The sequence below is a fragment of the Macrobrachium nipponense genome, chromosome 12 (genome assembly GCF_015104395.2).
Source record: "Macrobrachium nipponense isolate FS-2020 chromosome 12, ASM1510439v2, whole genome shotgun sequence".
NCBI classification, from domain to species: Eukaryota; Metazoa; Arthropoda; class Malacostraca; order Decapoda; family Palaemonidae; genus Macrobrachium; species Macrobrachium nipponense.
The window spans coordinates 65008842-65025546 of record NC_087205.1 but is presented as its reverse complement, the minus strand read 5'-3'; the positions used below and the strand labels follow the sequence as shown (position 1 = coordinate 65025546).

The 16705-nt window shown below is 36.9% G+C and overlaps 1 protein-coding gene and 1 long non-coding RNA gene across 5 annotated transcripts in view; one reads left to right on the top strand and one right to left on the bottom strand.

Annotated features, from left to right (window-relative positions):
* Window positions 1–526: 526 nt before the first annotated feature.
* The window catches only part of LOC135224557 (uncharacterized), a 74899-nt gene continuing 58720 nt past the window's right edge, over window positions 527–16705 (bottom strand). For all 4 annotated transcript variants that reach the window (XM_064263657.1, XM_064263655.1, XM_064263658.1 and 1 more), the window contains exons 11-12: window positions 3581–3706; window positions 527–3290 (exon numbers count right to left, since the gene is read on the bottom strand). In XM_064263657.1, the coding sequence (XP_064119727.1) occupies window positions 3156–3290; window positions 3581–3706 (261 nt within the window). In that variant the 3' untranslated portion in view covers window positions 527–3155. The remainder of the gene's footprint in view (window positions 3291–3580; window positions 3707–16705) is intronic.
* On the top strand, window positions 5730–9205 carry LOC135225013 (uncharacterized). Its single transcript, XR_010316874.1, has 2 exons — window positions 5730–6234; window positions 8907–9205. It is a non-coding gene; the product is annotated as an uncharacterized LOC135225013 (long non-coding RNA).

Sequence of the window (16705 nt, the reverse complement as noted above, 5' to 3'; positions counted from 1 at the left end):
AATGAACACGTGCTATGTAATTCCTTCCAGAACGAGTGTTTCGTTTTAAGTTTCGATGACAGGCACTGTTGCAGTGATTTGTTCTGCTTGGAAATTTATTGTTGATGTGTTTTATAATATATTTTTGTACTAGATTCCAAAATCAGCCTAGTTTTTCCAACCCCTCCACCGTGTAGCTTTAGTTTTGTCCTGGGATCTTGCTATTGGCTCAACATTCGAGCCACGGTACATGACTAACTCGCGAAATTCGCGATAGCCTAAATTATCACCACCATCTAAAAAACAGAAGCATTTTACACAAATACTATTAAAGATTCTTGTGCTCTCTATTTTATTTTATTTTAAATGTAGCGCATCGAAAATTAGCCAAATTTAAATTTTTCTTCCATATTTCATAATACGTATACATCATGGATACCTTGCTCATTTCCGGAATTTTGTCATTTAACGCCAAGCTTTCGTTGTGGTAGGTAGTATTGCTTCTAAAATTGCTCTGGTAAAGTTGTGGGGAGAAAAATTAACTCTGTGTTTCATAAAGTTTATTTAAGGGTAAGGCCACATAAAACTGACAAGTGTTTATGCTTCTGTAGTACGAGGATAACACGGAATAGAGAACTTAAAAATAAACAAAAGTCAACTGAAGATACGCATCCTTTGCTGATCCAGATTTACAGAAGGAAAACAACACAAGTAATAATAATAATAAAAAGGAAACAAAGGAAAGGGGAGAGTGGTTAGAGCAGTGTTTCTTAATTAGGCATCTTGAGAAGCATCATGGCCGAATGACTGTGGTTAAGACAACCTGTTAAATGTTATACACCATATGTATGCCATCCACTGAATCATATGCCATACACCATAATGTATGCCAGCACTGGATCATGTCATACACCATAATGTATGCCATGCACTGAATCAATTATGTCATACACCATAATGTAAGCTGGATACATCAGAGGAATTGGGAAATAGTATAATCTGCCAAGAAATAAAGGATATTTTCCATTGCATAAATCACAGATGCATTATATTTACATCTTAAGAAATAAATTTCTGAAGATCAATATATGCCATGTGCATTTCACCTAAGTCTGTGGTTTCGTATGCTCAATCTATTTAAAAGTGGTTTTGATAATATCACTACAGAATATGATAACATTATCCAGCCAAATACTTACATGTGTTTATGCGCGCTGTTTCCAGGCTGTGTAGTAGCCACAACGAAAAATTGTGTAGTGTCAGAATGTGATACAAAATGCACAAAGATACTGATTTAGGTCATGTGATTGAACATTCTCAGAAAGAGTTTATCACAACATTTTAGACTCCACAATATACAAAAATATGATACAGACTTCGACTTATGTAGTGTTGGCGTATGTGTGTTAAGATTTACTGGTATACAAATGTTACAATCACACCATATGAAAATATCAGAACTTGTTTTAATCCAGGCTACCTATCAAAAATTGTACCACTCGCCGCAGGTTTAGTTTCAAAGGCCACAGGCTTGTTAAGTACCTTATTTACACATATCACTTGAGAGATAGCACCATTATACATATAGGTTTCAACAGTGAGGGACATATTTTTAAGGACAACGACCAGTAAGCAAGTAATTGAATTTAACAAAGCACCACTGTGTGACTTCACTGAAGAACTATAGACTACGTACATCCTGTTCGGTAACACTCACACGATTTACTCATTAGCTTGGCAAATATCTTCTTCAATCCAAGTGAAATATCATAACACAAGTGATACCAACTTCACAAGGAGTCAGTCATTGTGAAACTGCAAACCAGCAACGGTCTTCAAGTCCTCATGGGAATACCCTACATGGGGCGCCGGGTCTTACAGAATGTCTTTGGTTACAGATGCAAACATTACTTATTCTCCGGCATCAGCAACTAGCCCCATTTTTTTCAATTTTGCATCAGAATTCCAGTTACAGTTCTTACTGTGAAAGCATGTTTTATTATACTAAATGGTCATTACACTGAAATAGTTGAAGACAAAATCTACAAATTCCTGCTGAACCAACATAACTTGTGGTAACTGCAGCAAGAATCAAGTGTGAACTGAAGGCTTTAAGAAGAAGAAGATGAAAAGGTTTTATGAAGGGAAACGGTGGTGATTTTCATAACTATTTCAAATATATTTGACCTACAAAATAAGAATCTCTGAGGGAATTCTTTTATATATATATATATTTTTACATATGCAATTCATGAAGGTGGTGGAGTACCTTTTTGTATCGCTGGATATTCACGTTTCATGAAGAAAAAGAAGGTACTCGGTAGATCAAGTCTCATTATTCATCGTTGTTACTCAGACTTTGAGTGGGATTTGTTCATTGACAAGAGCAGAGCATAAATGACATAATCAATAGGTTTGCCACGTGTAAGACTCTCATTGGTTGCGTAGTCACTCAAGAACTATTCACAGCAATTAAAGTACGCATCAGACTCCAGATACGAAAAATTCCCGTAATTTTTGTGTTTCGTTAGCTTGAAAGAAGTTTTGAGATTTGCTGTTTTTGTAAAACCAAGGCATATCATTTGGCACAACAGATCACAATCTTTTAATCATTTTAGCATTCAGCGAACACATCTTAAAAGAGAAAACAGCAACAATAACAACAGCAACAGCACAGAACCCAACGCTTGTTACAAGCGTTTGGTATTCAAACGATTAGTTAATCTCCACACACATCTCCTAAGCAATCGGTGGGCCATCTTCTTATTCTACACGATCCTTGGTCACTGACGATGCAAAAAAACCGCGTCTTTTCGCATCTGGTCATATAAGCCTCATAAGGCATATTCTTCACCTTCGAAAAATTATGCAATGTCAAGAACACTGATTAAGTATACGGATATATCTCATACAAAAATAAATTGATTTGGACTTTCATCTATCGTCAGCGCAATCACAACTACTATTTCTAACTAGGTATCATCAGAAGTTTAGCATCCATTGTTCCTCAACAACACACAGGTGATGCGAGATCTAACCGAGAGGTGAATACGAAACGGAATTTGGTTTACAGTGGAGACCTTCTCATCCCAAGTTTTTATGAGCCGCCAGGATAGACCCACTCGCCAATCAGCGTTGCAAGGGCTCTTGCGTCGAAGTGTTCCTCCCACTAGGGCTCACATCACTATGTAATCCTTGTAGCCTTTGATGGCCTTCAGGGACTTCTTGAGTTGCTTGACTAGGTCCATGGGTTGGATGAGGATGGAAATATCCCTTCCTACAGCGTTCAAGCGGTCTGCGATCTCCATGTGCTACAAAGAGAAATGGCATTGTTAGGAAACGGGTAATGTTACCATGTTCTTGTAGTTTTGCTCATCGTGTGAAGTTTTCTGATATTAAATCGACGAAAAAAGCAAGCAAAGTTAATGTATAGCGTCCTAATTACAGATATTCGAAAAGAGATTAATTATCCTTTACTTCTCTTCTTAAGAGAGATTGAGAGAGAGAGACCACTTGTTTCTAATTACAAAAACCCAGACCAACTCAGAATCATTATAGCTAACATCGACACAGAAAAACCTTCTCCTAGCTACTCTCTCACCTTGAAGAAGAGGTTCAAGGGTCGGTGGTTAATCTCCGTCAGGACCCATGAACAGAGCGACAGGTTGTCCATAGTCGGGGCTTTTGGCGGGACTCCGTGCTGAGCTGCCAGTCCTCCAGGGACGATCTTCAAGGAAAAATCAGGACAAGTTAAAGGAGAGACAGTTTGAATAAATCATCTATTTGCGCCTCCTTCCCAACAAACTTATACACACAAACAGTATATACATACATACATTATATATATAATATAAATGTATATATTATGTATATATATTATTATCAACTAAAAAATTCCCCTTCGGTACATATATGAAAATATATCAATTCCGAGGTAGAGTGAATTTAAATATTAAAGAACATTTGTAGCTCGAATGATATATAAATGAATCACGGTTTGATGTGATATATACGTGTGTCAAACGCTCGAATTGGCTAACATGGTAGACGGGGTTTCATATCGATTGCTAATTACCAATACACGGAGTTCGCGGGTGATTTGTAAGGTCAGAATCGATATAAACTTATAGCGTCTCTGTCTGTCCTGATTTCGTTCCCGTCCACTTGGACGGTGGTTCGATCCCATCTGGGGACGAAATTATTATCAACTAAAAAATTCCCCTTCGGTACATATATGAAAATATATCAATTCCGAGGTAGAGTGAATTTAGATATTAAAGGATATTTGTAGCTCGAATGATATATAAATGAATCATGGTTCGATGTGATAATTATTCATATATATATATATATATAGTATATATATGTCTTGTTTCAGTAATATCTTATTTCAGGGGAGGTTAAGCTAAACACACTCATAGTAGGATGGGCAGTCAGCTCATCATTGACCTACTATTTATTAACAGCTGCGCTTCGGGATCATCCATATCCCTACTTTTCTGGTAAAAGAAAAATGAAAACCACTAATTGAAACTTACAGAAGAGTTTACAGAATTAAAATGCTTTAAAGACTGAAAAATGACTATGATGAAACGAGAAATGTATTTAGTAGAGCCTAGAGGATGAAAGTTTCATAAGAGTAAACAAGGTTAGGAAGTAAACAAGAAGAGGGATACTAGGCTATGCTGAAGGGCGTAAAAATGAAATTACTATTAAGTGATGGAACAATTTTTTTTTGATAACCAAGATGAGTGTGCATGTATATATATATATATATATATATATATATATATAAAGGCAAAATCCATGAAGAAAAGTGAAACAATGGAGCACTGCTGCAAGGCCGTTCGACTCTCGTCCTTTACTGAGTCTGCTTAGTAAAGGCCGAGAATCGAAAGGCCTTGCAGCAGTACTACATTGTTTTACTTCCTTTCTTGGCTTTTGCCTTTAAGTATATATTCATCAAGCTTCCAAATTTATGTGATTCAGTTATACACAAATTATATATATATATATATATATATATATATATATATATATATATATATATATATATATATTATATCAACTACTCATCTTAGGCTTCAATTAAACAGGATGGTTTAGATTCCAGAATCTTTAATTCATAAAGTACAATTTACCAGACACACTAACTTTCAAAGACACAATCTTCTTCCTCGGGAAGACTGTATGGCTTCGAAAGCTATAGGACTTGGTAAATTGTACTTTGTAAATTAAAGAGTTTGAAATCTAAACCACCCCTTCTCATTGGAGCATAATTCCAGCAATACAAACACAGTGAAGTTATGTGGTTGTTTTGTGATATATATATATATATATGGGGATACAATCCACAATGAAGTAAATTCCTCTTGTAGTTTAAAATATATATTACTTGTATAGGATTAAAGCTTTCGACCATCTACTGTGGTCTTGTTCACTAAAGTTCACTTTAGTGAACAAGACCACAGTAGATGGTCGAAAGCTTTAATCCTATACAAGTAATATATATTTTAAACTACAAGAGGAATTTACTTCATTGTGGATTGTATCCCCATTTACTTAGAGGTACGACATAGTACCTGGTTTCTGCATATATATATATATATATATATATATATATATATATATATAGATATATATATTATATATATATATATATATATATATATATATGTGTGTGTGTGTGTGTGTTAGTATGTTATACATATATACAAATATTTCATTGTATAATCGCCATGATAAAATATCCTTACGTAGTAAAAGTTATTTCATTAGAGTGACAAATGAATTATGCGTCAGGTTTATGCTACAGATGATTTCTTGAGCCCTAAAAGAAATTACGAGTTATGTTCAGGAAAATTTATTCACCTCGTGCTGTGTTTTAAACTTCCATGAAATATAAGTAAAAGCAGGAGTAAGAAATAAAAATAACACTTTCAAGGATATCCATGGATCGCATTCGGTCATGTTCCAAGAAGCTCTTTAGACGCCACTAAGACTTTAGAGTCCTTGGCAAATGACAACATCGTTCCGGACGGTAGAAGTTTACGGGAGTTGCCAAGTGATTCGCTTTTCCTTGGGATTGGCGTATTCAATTCGTTTCCTTAATTTATCGTAGCGTTATTGGGCCTGTTATTTAGTTTTTACGAAGAAGCCGTTTTTCTCGCAGCAGACAACAGTTTGTGTTTGAGATTTCCATCGATTGCTGTCACTTCGTTGGTCAAGTTACAACAAACAAGAGGCGTCTGCAAGGTGACACCGGAACTTGGTATATTACTATATCGTATATTTATTCTGGGGATTGTCGAATCTTCTACGTTTTAGTCTTGTACAGATCTATGGTAGTCGATATAACTTTCAGTGAGCGTTTACCCCTAATCTGACATGAGTAAACTAAAATTTACAAGATTGATTAAATTACGCACAACTCTAACGCTTTTCCGTAATTTAATATAACTTGTCAAATTTACTTTTCAAATGTTTGTAAAATTCTCTTCGAATTTCTTATATTTGTTTCAAATTTTGAAATATACTTTTTAAAATTTGTAAATACTGTTCTTGACCAGTTCTTGAACAATATATACCTTATCCTCCTCCACTTTAGGGGCGGCGCCCCTGGAGGGGTGGAGGAGCCCCCATGATCTGCATAGTAGGTCGTATGACCTACTATGCAGATAATTTGGGTGGTTTTGAAAGCAAACTAATCAAACTTTCTTTCAGGTGGTAAGTAGAGACTTAATCTATTAGTTTTCTTGAAGTTCAGACAGGTATTAGGTGTTTAAATGTGCTTGGCTACCTCCCACTCAGTTAAGTTTACAGAAGCTCCTTAAGGTTTGAGGAAATTCAGCATGCTTATGCCATCAAACTGCAATATCCAACATAAAAAAAAAAAGCTTTGTACAAGTCTTCTATTTCAAGTTTGTGGTATTTTAAGTTTGTGGTTAGGTTAAGTCAGATTGTGGTTAGGTTAAGTCAGATAAGTTTTGGCTAATAATCGTTACGGATTCGCCCGAATTTAAAATTTCTAAGCGTAAAGTTGGCGTTAGACTTAATTTTCAGAGGATTCGAACTCTAATAACCTTCTCATAGCAGAAAATTTCAGGTAATTATAGGGGTCATTAGGAAGCTCCCTAAATGTAAGAGTCATGTACGATAAATGGGCCTGCTTACCCAATGGTTCATCTCTATAAAATCGCCAAAACATTTTAAACATTTTTCCCGGACAGATTATCCAGAGGAATGTTTCGATTTCTGATGTCAGATTGAATTAACTTTGTAAAGATTGACAGTAACTCATAGCTAGGAACTTTCAGATCCTGTTAACAGACCAGCAATTTGTTTAGTGAAAGTATGGACATTTTTAGTCTTAGGTAATTTTTTTTTTTTTTTTTTTTTTTTTGCATAGAATAATTGGAATGTTGTTTATTTTGAGGTGTGGTCAAAGATAAGTTTGTAGGGAATGTTGGTTAGATTTGATACTGTTGGGTTACTCGTAGCACAGGCTGTGTATTTAAAGATGCTATCCACTAACATTGAGTTTGTATGTTACACTATGAATACAGGCAATGAGTTTGTTACTCTGAATACAGGCAATGGGTTTGTTACTCGATGAATACAGGCAATGGGTTTGTTACTCATATGTATTTAAGTACAAAGCAATGAGTTTTGCTCTATGTACACAGGCGATGCGTTTGTTGCTCTTGAATACTTGCGATGATTTGGTTATGTGTCTCTTGAACACTGGCAATAGTTTTTTGATACCATCCATGAACGTGAACAATGAATTTCTTTTCCACGAAATCTGTCAAATGTGTGTTAGGCTATACGTGAACACAGTAAATGGTACTATTGGCATAACGATTATGATGCTGTTCATGAGGATAACTCGGAGACATTCATACTATCCTTGAATAAGGGCAGTGATTTGTGGGGCTGGTCATAGCAGGAGCGGGAACTGTGATGATTCTTTGAACAGTTCGTTGTGGAACTGTTCATGAACACATTAGGGTTTGAATGCTATCCATAAGGCATGAGTATCATCCAATGGTATCCATCAACAACGTTTTGATATGCGAAATACGCATTAACATACATAACGAGGTTGTGAAGATAGGTATATGAGTTAGAATGCAACTGTTGGTACCCATTAATTTAGTGAATGCGATGTTGTAATGAACGTCAGTGTTCGCCAAACTATCCCTGGCAATCACGTGTTTGATCGAATTAGATATATAGCACCTGAAATGTTTAAAAAGCTCATCAGGTAGGTAATGCATGTATCGATGTACATTTTTAAATACAGCATACTAGGGTAGTTGTTTAGTCTGTTTGATAATAATTAGTGGTAAAACTGATCTATGATGTAATCTTTTCCTTCCTAACAAGAGCTCGCATCACACAGCTTCGTTGCTTTATTTTGAAGTCCAGTGGTTACCTTAACGTTTACGTGAGTTCTTGAAACATCAAAAGTTATCTTTTTTAAGAATTCGACTTTGATCATGGTATGGGGGTTATCTTGATTTGGTTTTGGCGATTTTCAGGATGTTTCTCAATTTTAGCGATTTTCAGGATGTTTCTTAAGTATTAATATACAAATTGTTTAAGTGGTTTTTACATAGTATAGGGAAAATTTTGAACGATTAAATGGCATCAGAAGCAGAGTAGCACTAAAGTATACCTGTATTTTAAATAGCTTAATTATGGCATAAAATATAAGAGAATCTTACTCCAGATGGTTACAAGTTTTCAGTGGGTGATAACCTTTTTTGGGCATTGATTGGAGAAACGTAACCCATGGTTTTTATCAGCTAATTATCCTTAAAGTAAAAAATCTAATTTCAAGAAATTAGAATTAATGTTCTCTCTACAGATTTGTCAAGTGATTGCCGTAAGAACCCTTTCTGTTGCATTTTTTTTCGTTACAGGTCAACTTGCTGGAGGGACAAGTATTCAAGATGATTTGCAGACGCGGCAATGAGAGAGGCGCGGGGTGGAGGGGGAGGCAGATTTGTGAACCTTGCATTGTTAGGCTGATATTTATAAGGATCCAAGATGTCCACAAGATAGATGTAGGCATCTATTAATTTAATTTAAAAGTTTTCCATGCTGTGCTTTTCATTGAAATCCTGATAGGTTGCAAGTTAGGTTCCTCGGATATTCTGCAGTCGTAAACCTATCATTTACCTGTATGAATTAAAAAAAGAGTAAATAATGGATCTTCAGTTTTCAGTTTTTGACTACTCCCTCTATTTGTATAGGGGAAAACAGTGTGTGGAATCTTGTTTATCAATATATGACAGATGCTGAAGGTCAAAAATACAGAATTTAGAAACATACCAGACTGTTTAACAGTATTCACTTGTGAGTGAATACACATGTGGGAAGCCCATAAATTTTGAATGTAGGCAAATTAATCTCTGACACTTCTAGCGGTTTATATTTTCTCTCGCTTCTGAAGCAGTGTTACTAGACAATGACATCGTCCCGGCTCATATTCGGTCGGTCAGTGTAGAGGAACGGGTTATGGTAACATTGTTTACATGCGAGGCAGTGTGGACAGAGCCTTAAACGTATAGCGGAAGGTGTCATTCCATTTGTTCGACACTTCGTAACGAAGCGGAAATGATGTTGTGACGACTCAAATATCCTTCGCCAATTGTGGGATACAAGCTGAAAATTGACTCCATACTTATGAATGAATGTGCAGTGCCAAGAGCTCCGTTAAATATATTGGGAGAAAAACAATTTTAAATTACGCAATTTTACTATTTTGTTCTAATGTGTAATTAGAAGGTAAAACTAAACATCGAACTAGTTCAATAGAGCTAGTATCAAGATTATTTCCATTCATTAGTATGAAAATTTGATATTGATAATGTGATTGTCAGCTACACTTCAGGACGAAGGTCTTAAGCTACGCGGCTGAAGATAGAATTGAACGCAGGTGAAAAGATTTTTCAGTTATACATAAAAACATTCAGAAATAAGAAGTTGATGTGCATTGTTAAATAGAGGATTAAACACAAATGAAAAGAAATATAACATAGATTATAAATAAATTCTGAGATAATGAAGTTAAATTCTTGTTTACATAATGCGTGAAGTTTTTGATTGTGGGGAGAGTGGAGGTCGTTTGGGAAACGAATCTGGGTTAACACAGAAAGCTTAAGATGCAAAGTTTTCTTCACCAACATTAATTTTAATTTGTTTCAACGATTTCCGTTTAATAGGTCACTTTGACACACTGAATAACCTCATAGGTCCCAACGCTTTGCTTTTTGTCTAAGTTTCATATTCCATTCAATTTAATACGTCTCTAGTATATGGTAATGACTATTTTCACAACTAACCATGAAGCCTTTTAGGGGGTTAGTTCAGTCGGTGCACTGTAGTCATTGTTTAAGGATCTTTGCACTGTCCCTTCGACCCCTAGCTATAACCCCATTCATTCCTTTTACTGTACCTGCGTTCCTATTCTCTTATATCTTTCTTTCCACCCTCTCCTATCAATTGCTTCATAGTGCAACTGCGAAATTTTTCTCCTGTTACACCTTTCAAACCTTTCTACTCGCAATTTCCCCTTTCATCGCTGAATGACCTCATAGGTCCCAGCGCTTGTGTTTAGACTATTGCTATATTCTCTTCTATTCTATCAATGAAACCAATTCAGAGACTAATAATTCTCAGGACTGGTTGTTCAGGATGGTAACTATTACGGCTACTAATGGCTTCGTGTCTGAATTTGACACCGAATAGGAGAAAAAAAATAAAATGCACAAGTCTTGGTAATCCAGGACGTCTCATGATTTGAACACGACTGCTGCTGTGAGATATGGAATGATTCATGTGGATGTATTATGAGATGGGGTTTGTGTTAATGGGTGTAATTACTTTCTTTTCTGCTTATTTCGAAAATGAAGACTGTAAACTACTGAAGGAAGTTTGTAAAGTGAATGAATTAAAAATACCGCTTATAAATTGATTGTTTGTTTGTATGGAGCTTTTACGTTGCTTGGAACCAGTGGTTATTCAGCAACGGGATCAAGGGCTTTACGTGACTTCCGAACTATGTCGAGAGTGAACTTCTATCACCAGAAATACACATCTCTCACTCCTCAATGGAATGGCCGAGAATCGGACCCGCGACCACAGAGGTGGGACGTTAATACCATACCAACCACGCCGCCGAGGCGCTACAAAACAATCATTGGTACACAGGCCCCATATTTTACAAATTAATTCTCAATACGGTTTTTAATAAGCTGATTGCTCTGGAACAGAATGGTTGTGGTAAAATGTTACTACCTATTAAATACGTTTTATTGTAAAGAAACGAATCTGAGAAACTGGTAGCACCAGCTGAAGGACCAACGCAGCCGGGCGATGACCGATCATGTGGACAAGGCCAAAATGTGTCGACACCTATGAGGTCCTTTAGCGGTGAAATGGAAATTGACAGAAGGTTCAAAGGCGTAACAGAAGGAAAACCTCGCAGTTGCACTATTAAACAATTGTTAAGGGAGGGTAGAAAGTAAGATGGAAGAAAGGGAATAGGAACGGAGGTACAGTGAAAGGAATGAAATGGGATGAGCGCCTCAGTGGCGTGGTCGGTATGGTGTTGGCGTACCACCTCGGTGGCCGCGAGTTCGGTTCTCGGGCATTCCACTGAGGTGTGAAAGATGTGTATTTCTGGTGATAGAAGTTCTCACACGACGTGGTTCGGAAGTCACGTAAAGCCCTTGGTCCCGTTGCTGAATAACCACTGGTTCCATGCAACGCAAAAGCACCATACAAACAAACCAACGGTGTGAGGGATACAGGACCTCCTAGAACTGAAGTTCTAAAGCGAGGCACATTCATTGCATGCTGGTCCCGCTTTGCAGCGAATCTGGTTGCTCTCGGCAGGAAAAGGGGATCAGGCCTCAGGGATCAGTAGTGTGTGAAAGACCTCAGTTATATAATGCCGTGCCTACACGGTCGAACTCTGTCTGCAGACACAGATTTTTTCTGTAAATGGGCAATTTAAGCGGACAAAACCACGAAATGTCCGTGTTTGCTGTAAAAAGGGCACAAACATTGCCCTTGTTCTGACTTTGAATATGAAACGACGACGCTCCCAGACACATCATCAGTTCCCAGTCTCTTTCTATCCTGACTGAGTTAGGAACTTTTTTATTTTTTTATTTTTTTAGATTTATTACTGTGCACATGTCCAATTCAAACCCGTATTGGTCTCGGGCAGCATAATTGAATTAATTGAATTATTGCACGACCATGAATGTTTGTGGAAAGTAAGAAGTGTTTCTTATAGGAACAGACACCAAAGTGCTGCAGCCCTGAGTAGTGATTACCTAAAGCCGATAACCCACCTGTCCTGTAGCTTTGCCGTTTGGACGAAGTTTCGGTCAGAGTTTGCATACTTTGCATGGTAAAGGCCATAGTCTGAAGACAGAGTTCGACCGTGTGGAAGCGGCATAATTAGAATACAACTTAAGAAAAAATGACGAACAATAGACCGTCCGTCAATACCACCAAGAACTATTTTCAAATAGAGATAAATCTCTGGCAGGAGCAGGCATCTACACTGGAGAACAATATTCAAGTAAAGGAAGGCCAGGTACAAAGACAGGATGCCCAATGCACTTTTGCCGAAGGACAGGAAGTCGAACACATGATGCCGAAAGGACATGAAGCAAGCCGAATGGATAAGAGGTCGAAATCCATAACGTCGAACGGACGTGTAAATAGATAAGGCAACGCTTTAATATAGTTTTTTTTATTGGATTTACAATGTGTACACAAATAGTTATTAGAATAAAGTTATTAGAAGTTCATTTGAAAATTGTGATAAAGCTCACAGAAACGTTAATCCCTGTATTATAAGAATTGCAAATCGTTTTTATTCCATCGTTAATGGTATCGTATTTCTTGTTGAGCAGTGATATGTCAACCCCTACAGATGCCTGCTCCATTAAAATTTCATTGGATGCCTGCTCAGTTCTTGTAACCGTTAGTAGTCTGGTGATTGTAGGATGCCAGCCTTTCATTGAATTGTTAGTTCTCGGCAAATTATCATAAGCTCGAGTGTGGACAGACAGAAAATCAACATAAAAAATTGGTTTCATTCGACGCCACTCTGGGTTATTCCCAACTTTCAAAATGTACTAGAAAATTACTCAAGTCATCAGTTTCAGCAGTTATGGAACTCACTAATTGGTCAAACAACTCTTGCACATCTGTGGGTAAGACAAAGGCGAGTGTTTGTAACTATAATGAAAAGGGCATTGCCAGGTTCAACATACAACTATTGTTACAGTCCACAAGACTGGACATTTCGCCATAAACTTTAGCCAAAATGAAAGAGAGAACCTTTTGGTAATGTATTAGGAAATTTTTCATTTCAATGCTTTTTATTGTTGCTCGTTCAAAGTCTGTTGTTGAATCAGGACCCTGAACGTTTTGTTTTTCAAAAACTTAAAAATCCGTCATAAGTTTTATCATCTTGGTCACTTGCAATGCGATACACTAATAGCAAAATTTTGCTCTCTGGAATAACAGCAGGTATAGTTCCCGTAGGGGGCTAGTGTCGTCAGTGCACCTCAACGTGGTGCACGGTAGGCATTACTTAAGGTTCTTTGCAGCGTGCCTTCGGCCCCTAGCTGCAACCCCCTTCATTCCTTTGACTGTACCTCCGTTCATATTCTATTTCTTCCATCTTACTTTCCACCTTCTATCAATTGATTCATAATTGCAGCCGCGAGGTTTTCCTCCTGCTGCACCTTTCAAACCCTCAACTGTCAGTTTCCGTTTCAGCGCTGAATGACCTCATAGGTCCCAGTGCTTGGCCTTTGGCCTAAATTCTATATTCAGTTCAGTTCAGCAAGTATAGTATACATAAAGCTGTTTATTTTTTTTATTTATTTATTTTTTTTGGGGGGGGGTGGGGGTGGGGAGAAGAGTCAGATGTGCCATCGCCAAACTGTCTGTTGACTGGATAGTAATTTCAAATTCTCTGTTCTAAAAATGGTAACAGCGGTAGTCTCATGAGGCCGAAAGTTTTCTCCACGAGTTGTCAAGCTAAACAAGTCTTCACTCTCGTTAAGATGACTTCTCGTCTTACCTTTCGTCCAAGCGTTTCTCTCTTAGGCGAGAGCCATCAGTGCTTAGAGGCAATTCTTCCGTGACATTTTTAATCACTGCTTGTCACCTCTGCTGTCTGTTCGACTCTAGTTTTCATAGTAGTATCCAAAGCTTTTAAAACACTATTTTAAGTAACATCCGGAGGTTATGAATGATCTGAAGCACTGCCTTGTTTGGTATTTTTATAGTTCCGATTCTTGCACTGAAACTATTTAGTTCCACGCTGGATGGGTGGTTTTCGAGCTCGGCTGCCAATCCGGTGGTCCGATGATCGATTCCCTGCTCTGCCAACGCGGAATCAGAGGAATTCATTTCTGGTGACAGCAATGCATTTCTCGATATAGTGTGGTTCGGATCCTACAATAAACTGTAGGTCTCGTTGCTAGGTAACCAATTGGTTCCTAGCCACGTAAATATATCTAATCCTTCGGGCCAGCCCTAGGAGAGCCGTTATTCAGTTCAGTGGTCTGGTTAAACAAAGATATACTTAACTCTTCGTTCACACACTTCCAGTACGTGGTTTCCTTTTTTTTTTTTTTTTTTTTTTTATCAACAACGTATGCGTATCCATTAAGGAGCTTTTCGTCTCCACGCGCTGTTTTAATGAATTCCAAGGTCAAACTGTATGGTAAAATGTTTTTCGTATATATTTCAAAATTTTTAGTCTGAGAAACCCCACTTAGTAGCTAAAAGGTGAATTGGTAGTTTCTCAAGAACTAGCTATCTCATTAAATCTTGAGTGCCAGATTGGCGAATTGGTCATTAAGCTTCCTAAATGTTTTTTTTTTTCTTTCTTTTTTGGCTTTGTGTCCTTTCGGCATCATGGGTTCGACTTCCAGTCCTTCGGAAAAGGTGCATTCGGCACCTTTTCCCGTCCGAGCACGGAAGGGGATTTTATCCCTTTTAGGAATTTATGAGGCCTTCCGAACAATACCTTAACCCTCTTGCAGCACTTGCTCAAACTTCCATTGCACAGTTGTTTCCCCAAAGTCAGATGTGAGTCAAAAGTTACACCGAGAACATTTAAAGCTTCAGACTCATTCAGCAACGTCCCATTGACCTGAAGGGGAGGATGGAGGTGGCTAATGTGTACGAGATCTGTTAACGAATCGGTTTATTCGTTTTACTGGAGTTCATCCTCGTACCCCACCAACTACACCATTCACGGATCCGGTCCATGTCCCGACTGAGGCCAAGGCCAGCTTCATTTCTCATAAGTGTTGCATCATCAGCATACTGAACAATTTTGTTTTTCAGGCCGACAACCATATCACTTGTATACATACAATAAAATTAGCAGTGGACGGAGAACTCTACCACACACAACACACACACACACACACATATATATATATATATATATATATATATATATATATATATATATATATATATATATGTGTGTGTATGTATATCTATACATAGACCTATATATATATTAATATATTATATATATATATAATATATATATATATATATATATATATAATATATATATCTATATATATACTAAATATTATATATATATAATCTAGTAATATAATACTATATAAAATTACATAAATATATATAATATTTTATATAAATATTATATAGATATATATATATATATATATATATATTATATATGATATATATTAAAATATTATATAAAAATATATATATATATATATATAATATATATTATATATATAATCTTTGTTTTACAATGAAAAGAGAATCATTATAATGAACTATTCATGGTATTCCATCGAATAAACTTTTGAATCAATCTAGATAAAAGAAACAGGTTCTGGAGAATAGTGGGAATCAGAAATACTCAGAAAGGTTCTGGAAGAAGGGAAACAGATTGAAGAATTAGAACTTCCAACTGGAAAATCTACAAAATTCCAGTCATTCGTCGAGTAATCGATTAATCAGTAATCTCGATTATACATACACAGGTAGGGAAATTCAGATCCCTCAGAATGTCTCCTTATGACGTCTAAATCTCGAAAAGGGTAAAAGAGTCGCAAAAATGATACGGGTAAAAACGTCACAGGAAAAAATCAGGATAAAAGTCACAGGTAAAAAAAGGTCGCAGGAAAAAAGTCGCACTAATCTTAACTAGATTGCCTCCGTAAGGGGGTAGTGCCGTCAGTGCACCTCATGAGGTGTACTGTAGGCATTACTTAAGGTCTTTGCAGCGTGCCTTCTCCCCCTAGCTGCAACCCCTTTTCATTCCTTTTACTGTACTTACTTCCACATTCTCTTTCTTCCATCTTACTTTCCACCCTCTACTAACAGTTGAATCATAGCGCAACAGCGAGGTTTTCCTCCTGTTACACTTTTAAAGATATTTTACTGTTAATTAACGTTCCAGTGCTGAATGAATCCTTAGGTCCCAGTTCTCGGCCTTTGACTTAAATTTTAGATTCAATTTAATCCAATTTTTCATTAGAGAGTGACCCGCAAGGGTTTCAACCCGGGATGTATCCACCTTTGCGTCGTGTCTAATACAAGCCCGTTGGGGATGACCGTCAAACCATAAACAAAAGACTATCAATATCATAAAGATAATGAACCCCCAAGAAATATTAGTCCT